General features: G+C 49.9%; 1 protein-coding gene across 1 annotated transcript; it reads right to left on the bottom strand.

Annotated features, from left to right (window-relative positions):
* Nucleotides 1-7542: 7542 nt before the first annotated feature.
* Nucleotides 7543-14385, bottom strand: FLYWCH2 (FLYWCH family member 2). The gene is made up of 3 exons (XM_010949854.3): nt 13969-14385; nt 9015-9447; nt 7543-7842 (listed from the first exon to the last, which is right to left on the bottom strand). The coding sequence occupies exons 2-3, from the start codon at nt 9343-9345 to the stop codon at nt 7739-7741; spliced, it is 435 nt and encodes a 144-aa protein (XP_010948156.1). The 5' UTR covers nt 9346-9447; nt 13969-14385; the 3' UTR covers nt 7543-7738.
* Nucleotides 14386-14832: the final 447 nt, after the last annotated feature.

Raw genomic sequence — 14832 nt, forward strand, 5'->3', positions numbered from 1 at the left:
AAAGATGCAGAAAATCACCATTTAGAGACCATCGTAAGTTATAACTGATTCTGGCAAAAATCAATAGCCGCTAAAAAACAGAGGGTGAAAGTTTAACAAGGAGCTATTATTTACATAGTCCCAAAGTAGGTATCTCCCCACAAGATACTTATTAATTACAAGGGGAAGAATATGAATTTTACAGTAAAGAAATTGTTTTCAAAGAGTAGTCTGGGGTTCCAGTAAGTCCCTGTGTGATGTTCCAAAGGTTACATGACATGTAATGGGTTGAATGCCTCGAAGCACATATGAGAACCTATAATCTTCCATTAAACCTACACTAAAGAGATTTGCAAAAATGTAAAACAATGCCATTCCTCTCATTAAATTTCTTTACTTTGGAAAATTAGTAATTGCCATAGGAATATGTTAAGACATAAAGGGTTTATTATTGTATGTTTGGTAATAGATTTATTGGATAGAATTCATACATCATCAACTCACCCATTTAAAGTGTACAATTGAATGGTTTTCTGTATATTCACAGAGATGCCAACACCACCACAATCAGCTTTAGGACATTTTCATCACTCAAAAAATAAATCTTTAGCCATCATCCACCAGCCCCCCATTCTCCCACCCTAAGCAACTATTAATCTACTTTCTGTCTCTATAGATTTGCATATTCTGGGCATTTCATTTAAATGGAATCATGCAATATGTAGTCTTTTGTGTCTGGTGTCTTTCACTTAGCCTAATGTTTTCAAAGTCCATCCATGTTGTAACAAGTGGCAGTACTTCATTCCTTTTTATGACCCAATAATATTGCATTGTATGGATAGACCCCAATTTGGTTATCCACTCATCTGTTTTTTTAACATTTTTTTTATTGAGTTACAGTCATTTTACAATGTTGTGTCAGATTCCAGTGTAGAGCACAATTTTTCAGTTATACATGAACATACATATATTCATTGTCACATTTTTTTTGTTGTGAGCTACCATAAGATCTTGTATATAAGTCCCTGTGCTATACAGTATAATCTTGTTTATCTATTCTACATTTTGAAATCCCAGTCTGTCCCTTCCCAACCCCCTCCCCCTTGGTAAACATAAGCTTGTATGCTATGTCTATGAGTCTGTTTCTGTTTTGTATTTATTTATTTATTTATTTATTTATTTATTTATTTATTTATTTATTTTAGAGTCTGCATATGAGCGATCTCATATGGTATTTTTCTTTCTCTTTCTGGCTTACTTCATTTAGAACGACATTCTCCAGGAACATCCATGTTGCTGCAAATGGAGTTATGTTGTCAGTTTTTATGGCTGAATAGTATTCCATCATATAAATATACCACATCTTCCTTATCCAGTCATCTGTTGATGGACATTTAGGTTGTTTCCATGTCTTGGCTATTGTAAATAGTGCTGCCAGGAACATTGGGGTGCAGGTGTCATCCTGAAGTAGGGTTCCTTCTGGATATATGCCCAGGAGTAGGATTCCTGGGTCATATGGTAAGTCTATTCCTAGTCTTTTGAGGAATCTCCATAATGTTTTCCACAGTGGCTGCACCAAACTGCATTCAAACCAGCAGTGTAGGAGGGTTCCCTTTTCTCCACGGATCCACTCGTCTGTTTACCAATGTTTGGGCTGTTTCCACTTTTGGCTACTATGATAATGCTGCTATGAACACTCATATGCAAATTTGTGTGGACAGATATTTCGAATTCTTTTGGGTCTACACCTAGGAGTGGGATTGCTGGATCATGTGGTAACTTTATGTTTAACCATTTGAGAACTTGTTAGATTGTTTTCCGCAGGATCTGCTCCATTTTACATTCCTATCAGCAGTGTGTGAGGGTTCCAATTGCTCCACATCCTTGTCAACATTTGTTCTTATCTGTCTTTCTGATTACAGCCATGCTGTATGGATATGAAGTGGCATTTCATTCTGGCTTGGATTTGCATTTCCCTAATGGTTAATTGATGTCGATCCTCTTCTCAAGTGCTTATTTGCTGTTTTTATATCTTCTTTGAACATCTATTCAGATCCTTTGCCTATTTTAAAATTGAGCTGTCACTTTATTATTAAGCATAAAAATTCTTTATATATTCTAGATATATACTCAGTATCAGATATATGATTTGCAAAAACCTTCCCCCATTCCATGGGTTGTCTTTCCACTTTATTGTCCCTGGTTAAGATGACGTCCTTTGAAGCACAAAAGTTCTTAATTTTGATGGTGACCCACTTATCTGTTTTTCTCTTGTTGTGTGTGCTTTGATGTCATATCTAAGAAATCACTGCCTAATCCAAGTTCACAAAGATTTACCCTTATGTATTCTAAAAATTGTTTAAGTTCTTACATTTGCGATCTGGACCCATTTTGAGTTATTTTTGGTATATGGTAAAAAGTAGGGCTCCAAGTTCATTTTTTTGCATATCCAGATCCTAGTTGTCCCAGTACCATTTGTTGAAAAGACTGCTCTTTCCCCCGTTTAATTATTTTGGCTCCCCTGTTGAAAAGCTATTAACCATAGATGTAAGGGTTTTTTTCTGGACTCTTAGTTCTGTCTCCGGGTCTGTGTCTTTCTTTGTGCCAGTACCACACTCTCCATTACTGTTACTTTGAAGTAAGTTTTGAAATCAGAGAGTGTGAGTTCTGCAACTTTGTTCTTTCTCAGGATGGTTTTGGCTGTTCTGGGTCCCTTGAGTTTCTGTTGTCATCTTTCTTGTCAATCTTTTTGAAAATGTAATCTCTATTTTAAGTTTTACATCGCTACAAACACTCTCCATAGCAATTATTTTCCTGTATCCCTGATTTCCCCACCTAACTATTGTAACACCCCCCATATTATAAGCCTATTTTGCATATGATTGGCTACATAATTTAGTTATTTTCCTATTGGAAACTTTGTTCCTAAATTTCTCCATTGCTGCTGTGGCTGGCTTCATTCCTAACTTTTGGGGAACTTGGGTGAAAAGTATATAGGAATGCTTTGTATACGTTTTGCAACATTTCTGTAGATGTGAAATTATGTCAAACTAAAAGGTCAAAGAAAAAATCCACCCCTTTGGCATTCTGTGAGGGGAAAAAGTCTTTTTCCTGGACTGGTCTGCGCCTCTCCCATCCATCCAGCCCTCCTCCCTCAAGCCGGCCGTCACACGTCGGTCCAGCCCCTACTCTCGGTGCACAGCCACTTCACACTTGCCACTGTCCAACATCCCTGTGCAATCGGGACCGGGATCGCTCTGGCGCAGGGAGCTGCGGGCCCTGGGGGCTGTTTTCCTGGATGCTTGGCGGGTGGCAGCCGGAGATGCCCATCATCACCCGAGCTGATGCCTGCCTTGCCTCTCACCGCCCCAGGCGCTGCGACGCCCCCAACCCCGCCTCCACTCCCGCACGGCGCCCTGGGCCTTGGGCTCACAGCGACCCTTCCCAGTTCCGCGGGCCCCTCCCTCTGTCGGCTCGCCTTCGCCGGGCTGGAGCCACCAGCCAGTCTTCTGGCTGTGCGTCCTCCCTTTTGCAGAGTGATGATGCTACTCCTTTCTAGAAAACCCCAATTCCCTGATACCCCTCCACTTCACCTCCCTCCTTTCCTCTAAAGCTACTGCTGGAAGCTCCCCCTGCAGGTCCAGGTCCCTTGGGATTCGCCACCTGCTCCACATTCTCCGCATCCTCCGCATCTTCCATCGAATCCCCTCCTTTCCGAGTTCTCCCGCATCCTTTCCCATCCTTGCTTTCACTCCTTTGCCTCCCATACCACATCCTCCGCGTCTTCCTCTTGCACCTATGCTTTGCCTAACCTTTGCTTTGCTCCTTGCCCCCGCATCTCTGGCCTCTACCTGTCCTCTGCGTCCTGTACCCCCCGCACCCCTGCGCCTCTCTGCCAGCTCCCCTCCCAAGTCTCCACCCTCAGGGGCCCAAATCAACAAAGATCCCGACCCTGGTGTCGTTGACCTTACGTTATGGGGGGGAGGGGCAAGAAACAAGAAGTGCAATAAACAATGAGTTACATGGTCTGTTGGAAGTGGCACGTGCTCTGGAGGAACAAAACAGAGAGGAGGAGGGGCTGCGACTTGTGTTGGAGTTTGTGTTGGAGAATGACAAGGAGTACGGATCTCACTCGCTCTTTCGGATAGCCCGGCCATCTGCCGGGTCATTACTGCGGAATCCTCCTTGCCCAATCTCTGCCGCTCCCGCACCCCTGCAGAAGGCACGTTAGAGCCAGTGCCGGTGCCTCAAAGGGCCCAGGTGGGGGTCTAGGGTCCGCTTGGCGAGACTGCGCTGGTGGCGCCCTCACCGCCTGGGTACTGGGGAAGCGTTCGGATCGCCGAAGGGTCCGCGCGCGCCCCCTCCTGGCCTCCGGAAGCACCAGTTACCAAGAGTCCCACAAAGTGGGACCCTCTGGTCCGTGGACCAGCTCTCCAAGCTAACCAAGGAAAACGCAACCCCCAGGAGAAAACACGGAGAGATTGTGCAAGCAGGATGAAGCGGAGGGCGTTATTAATATTTTCTATTTAATGATTCTCCTGGGTGTTGGCAAGGATGCCTGAGAGCCGGGTGTTCACAGCCGGGAACTGTAGTGACTGCGCCCTCCCCATCAGCAGTAATCTCACTTCTAGAGCTTTGTCCCAGGAAAAACCAAGGCTATTGAAAGGATTGTTACCAACCTGGAAACAACTGGGACAGACCCAGCAATCAGAATTGGTTGGATACATGATCACCCACCCTTGTAGTGATACGATGTGCAGTCAGTAAAATTGACACTGAAAATGCGATTGTATATATTAAAAAATAGGAAGTGTATCACCCCAATTTTCTGAATATAAAAAAATGTAATCTTTGGGGGACTGGGGAATGGCTCAGTGTTAGAGTGCATGCTTAGCATGCAAGAAGTCCTGGGTTCAATTCAGGACTTATTTATAAATAAATAAACCTAATTACCCCCCAATTTTAAAAAAAGAAAGTGTACAGTCATCCTATTTGCTTTTTATTCCCATTATAATTAATGTCCCCATCCACCCTCTCACAGAGTGCAGAGACCCAGAGCTGGTATCAATTTGCAATCTTTGAGGGTTTTCTTCTCCACTGACACTCAGGGGAACACATCTTCACAGAAACACATCCTCCAGTGGGATGCCAACTCTGTGAAACCAGAAGGACCACTTTCCTGCAGCCCCCTTCTCCTCGTGGATACTCCTCCTAGTGGGCGGCCCTGTCATCCCCAGCTGGGCAGTTCAGTCCTCTCTCTCTCTCTCTCATACCCTGTTGCCTGAAAGTGACAACCCATCACTGAGCCCTTCTCAGCCTCCTTCCAGCATCTCTCATCTCCCCTTCCCTCTCTCTCACTTGCAGCTGTGGTGGCCTCCTCACCAGCCTCTCAGCTCCCACTTGGGACCCCCTCCACTCTATTCTCCTCATGGTGCCAGGGGAGTTTTGTAAAAGGATGCTGACTATGTTCCTCTTCTGTGTAACTCCTTCCCGGCCTCCCACTGCCCATGATGAACCTGGAATCCCACTGTGGCCTCCAGGCCTCCAGGCCCTGGGATGCTGGCCTCTGTCCACCATACCTGCCTCTTGGCCTTCTTCCCTTCAGGCCCCAGACTCGCTCTGTCCATGCCCACCCTCCTCACTCTTCAGGTCTTCAGGTCCCTCCTTGGGTCTTCCTCAGGCCTCTGTCATTCTGAGCTGCACCTGGCCTTCTCCTGGGCAGCCCTTAGCCCCAGTTTTCATGGACTCATCGTCAGGAAGTCCAGTATTTCTTGTCTAGCCCTGGGAGGCTGGGGCTGTGATCTGTTTACCACTAGATCCTGTGTATCCTGCTGTGGGCAGACATTAAGGTCCTTAAGAAGTGAAGGGGCAAGGTGGGGGGGGGGGTGAATCTAGGTCAGAGCTACATGGTGCTCCCTGCCTGCTCTTTCAACTTTTATGTGAGTTTGAGATGTCTCAAAAATTTTAAAATAAGAAACTCTTAGTGGGGGTGGGTATAGCTCAGTAGTAGAGCATGTGCTTAGCATGCACGAGGTCCTGGGTTCAATCCCCAGTACCTCCATTAAAAAAAAAAAAATCTTAACACCTCCGGACCCAGAATGTGGTTTCTGGCTTGGCTTGGCAGTGGCTTCCTGCCCCGCAGTACTGGTCACCTTCTAGGCAGGTGACTGGCACCACCGGCAACTTAGGCCCCCAGAGGGAGGTGGACCCTTGCTGTACCCCTATGCAGCCTCCGGGGGAGGGGGGCACTGAGTCAATCAGCCCTCTCACTGGGGACCCCAGCTGAAGGGTGAGGACCCCAGCCAAAGTTTCCCTGGTAACAGCAGGAGGGTTGATGGTGCCACACTAAAGCACAGGGGAGTGGATGCCCGCTGGTGACCCTGCCCAGCAGGCAGGCGGAAGTCAATCCTCTCTGACCTGCTCAGGCAAGGACTGCCTGGAGGCCGAGCTGAGGGCAGGAATCCAGCCTGGCCAGCCCCTCCACTCCTGCAGGGGGTGGGGAGCACTCCACCCTCACACGTCCAACACTGAGCAAGCCCTCATGGGCTCTTGCCATCTGACAAAACCCACCCACCAAGAGGATGACTCAGAACCTCGGGCAAGGAGAACCATGGTGGGGAACGGGCATCTAAACAGAGAATGAAGACAAAAGAACTTTTCAAGTTCTGGTTACAGAATCTAAATGTGACAGACAACCATGCTGTGAATGTAACACAGCAAACTGGAGAGCTGGGCAAGGAAAATGTGCCCTGGAACTTTCCTTAAGGAGTCAACAGATGCTGAGTAAATTTGGAAAATGTTGTTTAAAAACCTAAGTCTCTAAACTTTACATTTCTAAAGTAATCCATTTCCTTTTGCCCGATGAGAGTTTTCAAAGAATGAAGACCACATGGGCTGAAGCAACATGAGGCTGAAGCCTTTAGGAGGGGATCCCAACTTCTGGTTGAAGTAGGGGAGCTGTGTTTCTTCATCTCTTCCTCCAGCAGAGTGGCACCCAGGGGATGTGGGGAGGAGCTTGGGGTCCCAGGAATCTCCCTCAGCCCTCAAACCATCCAGAAGGAACATGACAGGGGCAACATACACTACTGTCGGGGTCTCCCCTCAGACTGCAGGCCCACCTCCTCCTCAGCAGAACCTTGGGCTGCCATGAACATCATGGCCCCTGTGCAGGGGGCTGTCAGGCCTGTGTGGCTTCCTGGAGGAGATGACTCTTCTGAGGGTCCAGCAGAAAGCAGCAGGCTGACGCCTCTTGGGGACTGGCCCTAGAGGGCTCTCCAGGGATGGGTGAGATTGGCTTCCCAGGGGCTAGAGACCAAAAGCAGCAGAATGTGGAGACCTCAGAGACCCCACCTAGTTTCTGAATCAGTGGCTGGTTTTCCAGGCTGAGGGGTCCGAGGGGTGTGAGGCCGTGTGGGATGGAGGCCCTTGGAGAGCCCTCCTGGGTCTGAGAGATGTCTCAGGCCAGGAAGCCCTGGGAATGGCCAGGTGAGGGCTGGTGGGGTTGAAGCTAGGGACTCAAAGCATGCAGAATCATGGACTTTAAAAAAACCATCCATGATGGGATCTAATGTACAGCTTCTTTTATTCTCTTTTTAATTTTTTTTTCTGTTTACAAAAGTAAATAATGCATGATCTGAGAAAAATTACGATGTTTAAAGTGAAAATCAGCGGCTAGGCCCCAAGCAGAAGCCCACTGGAACGTGAAGAAGTTGCAGCTAAGTTCACTGACCCAGCAAGGACGCACCCCCGGTTGTCAGGGCTACGGGGCCTCGCTGGGCACGATGGGTCCCACGGGGGACTCCTCCCCGCCCCCCGAGGGCCTGGGGGCAGGCTGCCCTGCCAACCTTCCATCTTCTTCAATGCCTGGAAGAGAAGGGGGTGGGTCAGGCTGTGGTCAGGGGAAAAGGGAGGGGCGGGGCGTCAAACCTGGGGTCCTGCCTGCCAGAGGAGGGGTGGGAAGCTGTTGGCTGACTTAGAAAAGTAATTGCTGACCCCAGAAACATGCTCCCAAAGGCCACTGGCCCAGGGACACAGGCTGTTTCCAGGAAACTGCTGCCACCCCCTCAGCCTGGCCCAGGGTGGGGCAGGAGGCGGGGAACACTGGAAGGCATGGAGGTAAAGACAGAGTGGCAGTTTGAAAGGTTGTTCACTGCCCAAGAGCGCCTGCTCAGGGAAGCCCATGGGGCTGAGACGTTGCCCCGTCCTGCTCTCCCTCTCTTCATCCGAGGAAGGGTGGCTTTGTCCTAATTCTTACAAAGGTGCCAGACGAGGTGGGGCCCACATGGCCCCAGAGCCTGGGCAGATCTGAGAAGCGGGCAGAGGTCTCAGGCCCTGGGGTAGAAGGGACCCTGGAGATGGCCCATCCCACCCAGCTCAGCAGGAGGAATAGGCTCTGAACCAGATGCCACTCCCCACCATTGCAGTGACCTTGCTGGTGACCTCAGTGTGGTGACTTGGCCCTTCTGAGCCCTGCTTCCCCAAAGATCATGAGGACAGAACCCTCTCTCCTCTGGGCAGGGGCAGACAGCCATGAGGAGGCACTTGGAGCGAGACTGGCCAGAAGAAGGGCTCACGGGTGAGCCCGGCATGCGGCAGAGGGGCCTCCAGCCTCCGGGGTCCCTGACTCCCTGAGTGCAGCTCCATCTAGTGGGTGATGGAGCCTGAGGGGTCCCTTGGGTCCCCTGAGAACTCTAGGCTTGTGACTGCGGACACCCCCAGCTCATGAAAAAGACACATAAACACATAAGAGCAGACATGGACAGAAACAGGCCCAGGAACACAGACGTACAAGGACTTCTTGTCAAATATGGACAGACAGAACCTTAGACAAACATACACATGCATGAAAGCCAACAGACACACAGATTCACACTGACACGTAATATAGACAGATGCATGCAGCAACGTTCCCAGCACACGTGTACTCTTCAGGGCCAACCTAGCCTGTCTGTCCCCCCTGGCTGCCCAGGTGTCAGGGGACTTCCAGCCCCAGGTGGGTCTCGCTCACGTCTTGCCAGCTGGGACCGGGGCCTCACCTGCGTCCAGCTTGCTGCGTTTCTGCTCAGGCTCCTGGGGCGCTGCCTCAATGGCCCGCTGAGCTTCAGGATGGATCTTAAGGAGGGCTTTGGCGAGGGTGGCTGGGCCAGGCACCCCCAGGGACATGATGCAGTGCACTCCTTTGCGCTTGGCCCCGGCCACTTTGGCACTGTCTTTGGAGGCCGTCAGCAGGACCAGTTTGGAGAACTTCCTGGGCTTCCTGGGGGCTGCGGGGACGACATCTGTACCTGGCTCAGGGGACTCAGGGGAGGGCTCCTGGCCAGCCTTCACGCTCTCACCCTCCTGCTCGCTGGGCTCGGGCAGGGGCATCCCGGGACTGATGGCCTGGCCCTCAGGCCACGCTTAGGCCCCAGCTGATAGATTTCTCCTCCACCTCCTCTGTGAGGAATCTGGCAGTCCAGGGGCTGCGTCCTAAGGGAGGAGGGAAAATCCCATCAGTGGAGGTGCCCTTGGGCCTGCGTTCAGGAAAACATATCCGGGATGGAGGTCAGGGCCCCCAGCGATGAGAGGCGGGGAAGGAACTGAATGGAGCTCGAGAACTCTGGGCCAGCACTTCTGCTCTCTTGGCTGCCTTGGGTCCATCACCTCTCTCAGCCAAACCTCTTTCCCTATCTGTAAAATGTGCCAAATACAGGGTTCTCAAGGGGCTGCTGGGGTGACCAAGGTACTGACAGCTGTGAGTTACTCTGAGCCTGGCCCTGGGAGGTGGGACTCTCTGGATTCACAACTACATCCAGCCCCCATCCCAGGCCAGAGGCCCAGGGCCACCTAGAGATCACAGGATGACAGGGCCCCATGAGGGCAGCAACCTTGTGTCCAAGCTGGTGCTGGCGCTGCCTCAGCTGAGAGGGGACAGGGCTGTGGGGGTGTCCAGAGAATCCTTGGTCACTGAGGGCTCCCTGGCTTCTGGTCTGGAGAAGCAGAAAGGATAGATTACTGGGGCAGGGCTGGCCTGGAGACCTGGGCCCTGGGGCATCAGTGTAGTGGCTATTTTGTCTGTTGGGGGTGACTGGATGGTGGGCAGATGGTAGGATCTTTCTCAGTTTACAGTTTAGCCCAGAAACAACACTGTTGCCTTAGCAGACATCTCATCCACCCTGTCCAGGATTTAGGCAGCAGCAAGGCCCATGGACTCTTAATTGTCCCCCTGGACTTGTTTCTCCAAACTGGCTTTCAGTTCTGTTGCTTTGGAACAGATGTATATGGCTTGAGGTGTACATGCCTAGCATCCCAAAGTTTTCCAAGACCTCATCATCCCTGAGTGGAGCCTGAGATGCAAGGCCAGTGGTCGGTTGGGGTGCCTTGTCTACTGCAAGCTTCTTTTCTCAGTCCCTCGCCACTAGACACGAAGGTAGGGCCTCCACCTCCAGGGAGTGTGCCCCACCCCGGTAAATGCTGCCTGGTAACAAGTCAGTTGACCACAGACATGGCTAGGATTGGTGTCTCATTATCCCTCCTGTCCCTGGTTCAGTGCCTTGACTAGCCACTCTCTGCTCCTCCCATGTGGTCCTTCCCAGCCCTGCTCATCTTGCCCTACAGGGCAACGTGGTGGTACTGGGGACCTGGGGAGACATGGGGTCCAGCAGAAGAGACACCACCAGTGCTTCCTGCGGCAGAGCCACTCTGGGCAGGAAAGGGTTATGGTGGGAAGTCCTGCCCAGAGGCCCCTGCCCCAACACTCTGATTGGCTCTGGTGCACACCCCTGGCCAGCAGCTCACAATTCTGTAGTCTGGGGATGAAACTCTAGGGTTGGACCCCTTCCTCACACTATACAAAAAAAAAAATCAACTCTAAATGGATCATAGACTTAATTGTAAGAGCTAGTGATAAAACTCTTCAAAAAAAAAAAAAAAAAGAGTAGAGCATTTATTTAGCATGCACAAGGTCCTGGGTTCAATCTCCAGTACTTCCATTAAAAAATAAATAAATGCACCTAATTACCTCCCTTCCCAAACAAACAAACAAAATTAGCTACATCAAAACAAACAAATGGACAATAATAGGTGCTGGTGAGGATGAGGAGAAACTGGAGTCCTCATCCATAGTTGGTGGGGATATAAATAGCGCAGCCACTTTGGAGAACAGTCTGGCGATTCCTCAAAGGGTTAAACATAGAATTACCCTATGACCCAGCAATTCCATTCCTAGGTGTATCCCCAGCAGAAATGAAAACTGATGTCCACATGAAAACGTGTACATGAATGTTCATAGCAGCATTATCCATAGATGACAAAAAGTGGAAAAAGCCCAAATATCCACCAATGGATAAGTGAATACATACAATGTGGCATATCCATACAATGGAATATTATTTGATAATTTAAAAAATTCATGCTACAACATGGATGAACCTTGGAAAGATTATGCTAAGTGATAGTAGTCAGTCAGGAAAGATCACACGTTACATATTTCATTTACATAAAATGACCTGGAGTCTACAGAAAACCTAAAGAGAAGACAAATCCAAATAGACTCGTGGTTGACTAGGGCTGGAGGTGGGAGGGATGGGGAACAGAAGAGTGAGGAGTGACTATTAATACATATGGGGTTTCTGGGGTGATGAAAATGTTCTAAGAGTGATTGTGGCTGGCGATGGTTGCTCAACTTTGTGAGTTTACTAAAAGCCATTGAATTGTGCATTATGAGTGAGTGAATTGTATGGTATGCAAATTATCTCAGGAAAACTTACGTATTAAGAAAAGGGAAATTAAGTCCATAAACAGTGGTTTCCCAACTTCACTATACCTAAGAATCACCCAGAATTCTTGTTAAAAATGCAGTCCTGGACCACTCTACCCCGAGACTTCTTACTCATAGGGACTGAAGAGGGACCTGAGAATCTACATTTGTTTTTAAACCAGTAGCCTATTTGATTCTGATACTTCGTGAAACACTGATGCTGCCAGGGGCCCTCTGCTTGAGAAGTTTCTGATTTCTTGTTCATGGTTGAAGTGTTCTTTAGTCACCCCATGTGCAGGGGTGGACAGTCCTTCAGCCTGGATCAGTCTCTTTTCTGGATTCAACCCTAACATTCTAGCAATTTATTTTGAAGATGTTAATGGAAGAGTAGAGACACAGCTATTTTAAGCCTAAAACACATATTTTGAAAATTAAGTTTTTACTCAATAAAAATTCACTGAATTAACAGAATTTTCAGAAGTGAAGCATAAATGAATTAAAAAGATCAAAAAGCTTAATATCTACCTTATTTCACTCACTTTACATGCTCCACCTAAATCACCAATATGGTGGTTCGAAGTTGCTATGGGTCTCTAGTCACCCATCTGTCCTAACCAGCCATCATGATAGTGGTCTACACAAGGGAGACCCAGGAGTGTAAGATGGTTCAGCATAAACCCCAAATCACACAATGTTAAGAACTGGTAGGAGCCTCTTAGACACCTTGAGAGGCAGAATAATGCCCCCCAATGATGTCCAGGTCCTGATCCCTGGAATCTGTATGTTACCTTACATGGCAAAGGGGGAATTAAGGTTGCAGATGGCATGAAGATTACTAATTAGAGTAGCTTGGAATATCCAGGGGGCCCAATCACAATCACAAGGGTCCTAAAAAGCAGAAAAGGCAGGCAGCAGAAGAGAAAAGGGTAGTGTGATGATGGAAGCAGGGTCAGAGAGATGAGAGATTCGAAATTGCTGACACTGAACATGTAGGAGGAGGCTATGAGGCAAGGAATGCTGGACGCCTCCAGAAAACACATAGAAACAGACTGTCTCTCCTAGAGTCCCCAGAAAGCCCTGTACACACCTTGATTTTAACCTAGTGAGGCCCATGTCACACTTCTGAGCTCCAGAACTGTAAGATTATTACAAAGCTGTGTTGTTTTAAGCCACTAAATTTGTGGTAATTTGTTACGGCAGCAATAGGTAAGTAGTACGAGGTCCAGTTCTTGATGGGGAGATTCTGAAAGCCAGGATCATTGCCTGGCAGCTTAGGATGGATCAAGAGAATCTCCTTCATATACATGGGAGAGAAATACCATCAATGTCCAGCAACATCTTCATCCTCAGCTATAAGGACAAACCCCTCACCCTCTCTGGGCTGGTTTCACCTGTATAATGGGAGTAGTGGCTAGTTTGGCGGAGGTTCTTAATAACAGACAGGCAAAGGTGAAGTCCTTATTTTCAAAAGTTACCAGTGATAACTGACAGCTGCCCCTTCTATAATCACGTTCCCATGTAGTTCTTGGAGGGCTGTGATTGGATTGCTGGTGGGAAGATCTACTCACTTAGGTATGCAGGTACACATCCTTATAGGGAGATTTTCCAAGCAGCAGTGACCCAAAATGGGTCAAGAATTGCTACTTTGTACTGGGCAGGGAAGCGCTCCCCCCTAAGTGGGAATTTCATGTGATGGCACCTCTTTTCCCCTAATCACCATAGCTTGGTATCCTAATTACTTTTCCTTTTCCTTACAAGTTCATTGTAACTTGTCATTAGACCTGTCTATGCTGCACCCAAATGCCCTCCCCCACTTCCCGCTCCTCTTCTCTCCGACCATTACCGCCACCACCTGACCAAGCCTCCGGAGTGGGTCCCCAGCCCCAATATCTCAGACCTCCAATTGCCACTCCTGGGAAGATCTCTAGAGACACAAGAATGGGAAAGGACTGGGGATGTGTGCAAGGGCGAGGCAGTACTAAGGGAGGCGGCCACGGTCAAGGAAAGGCAAACCAATGTGGGGATCCCTAATTTAGGGTATGAGGGCTCAGTCCCAGAGTCGGGTTGGTTGGGGGTAAGGAGGAGAGAGGAGAAAGGAGCTGAATCACTGGTGAAGGATAGGGAGGCGACTTGAGCGCCGGGATGCAGAGCCGGGGGGCGCCTCCGCTCTAGCATCAGCAGCCCTTGGGGACCCCCGGGAGAGGCCGGCTGGGACCCGAGACCCTCCCCGATCCGCTAGGGCCCGTCCTCACCGGGCACCGGCTGGGTGGCGACGGCAGCAGGGCCCTCCCTCTCCGGAGACCGAGCCGCGGCAGGTCCCTCAGCCTCCGTGCCTGGGGCCCCCGCCTGGGTTTGGGCAGTCACCTCAAGCTGGGGTCACGGCGCGAGCATGCGCAGCAGGGCTTGAGGAGCCCATTCCTTGGGCGAATTCCGTTTCTCCGGGTCTTCCCCACACCGAGCAGACTGGCGGCCTGACCAATCGGCGCGCGGGGGCGGGCTCAGGGCTCGCGAGTGGGCGGGACCATGCCGGTTTGGGGCGGTGGCGCCTGGTGGGCTAAGTGTCAGCCAGACCCGCCTCGAGTCTTGGACGGCGTTCTCCCAGCACAAGAGGGTTTAATTGAGACCACCGGAACTTCCCCAGGGTTTGACCTTGGCTCTCAGCGGAGGAAGCCGGAGCATTTGTTTAAAGGCTTTGTTCGTCTCCGTCGCTCTGAGCGAGCTGAGGGAAGAACTTCCTTTATATTCATCAAAGCCACAGACTCCTCTCCGCCTAGCGTCCTTGAGGTCGCAACATCCTCGCTATTGGTCACTCCCCGATACTCGGGCCAGCCCTCGCCAGTGGTCCCTCCCTCGCTATTACTCCCTTCCACGCCCACAGATCCTGCCCTCATCTATTGGTCCAGCCGTTGCCTACTGATTCAGCCCCCATTCTCTGCACACAGCTACTGCACACTTGCTGTCCTCCGACCGTGCTGTGACGAGGGTATCCTGATTGCTCCGGCTCAGGGAGCTGCGGGCCCTGCGGGCTGCTTTCCTGGATGTTTGACGGGTGGCGGCCGGAGCTGCCCAACATCACCGGAACTGGTGCACACCTTGCCTCTCGCCAGCCTTAGGCG

Source organism: Camelus bactrianus, chromosome 18, assembly GCF_048773025.1.
Source record: "Camelus bactrianus isolate YW-2024 breed Bactrian camel chromosome 18, ASM4877302v1, whole genome shotgun sequence".
Classification (NCBI taxonomy): Eukaryota; Metazoa; Chordata; class Mammalia; order Artiodactyla; family Camelidae; genus Camelus; species Camelus bactrianus.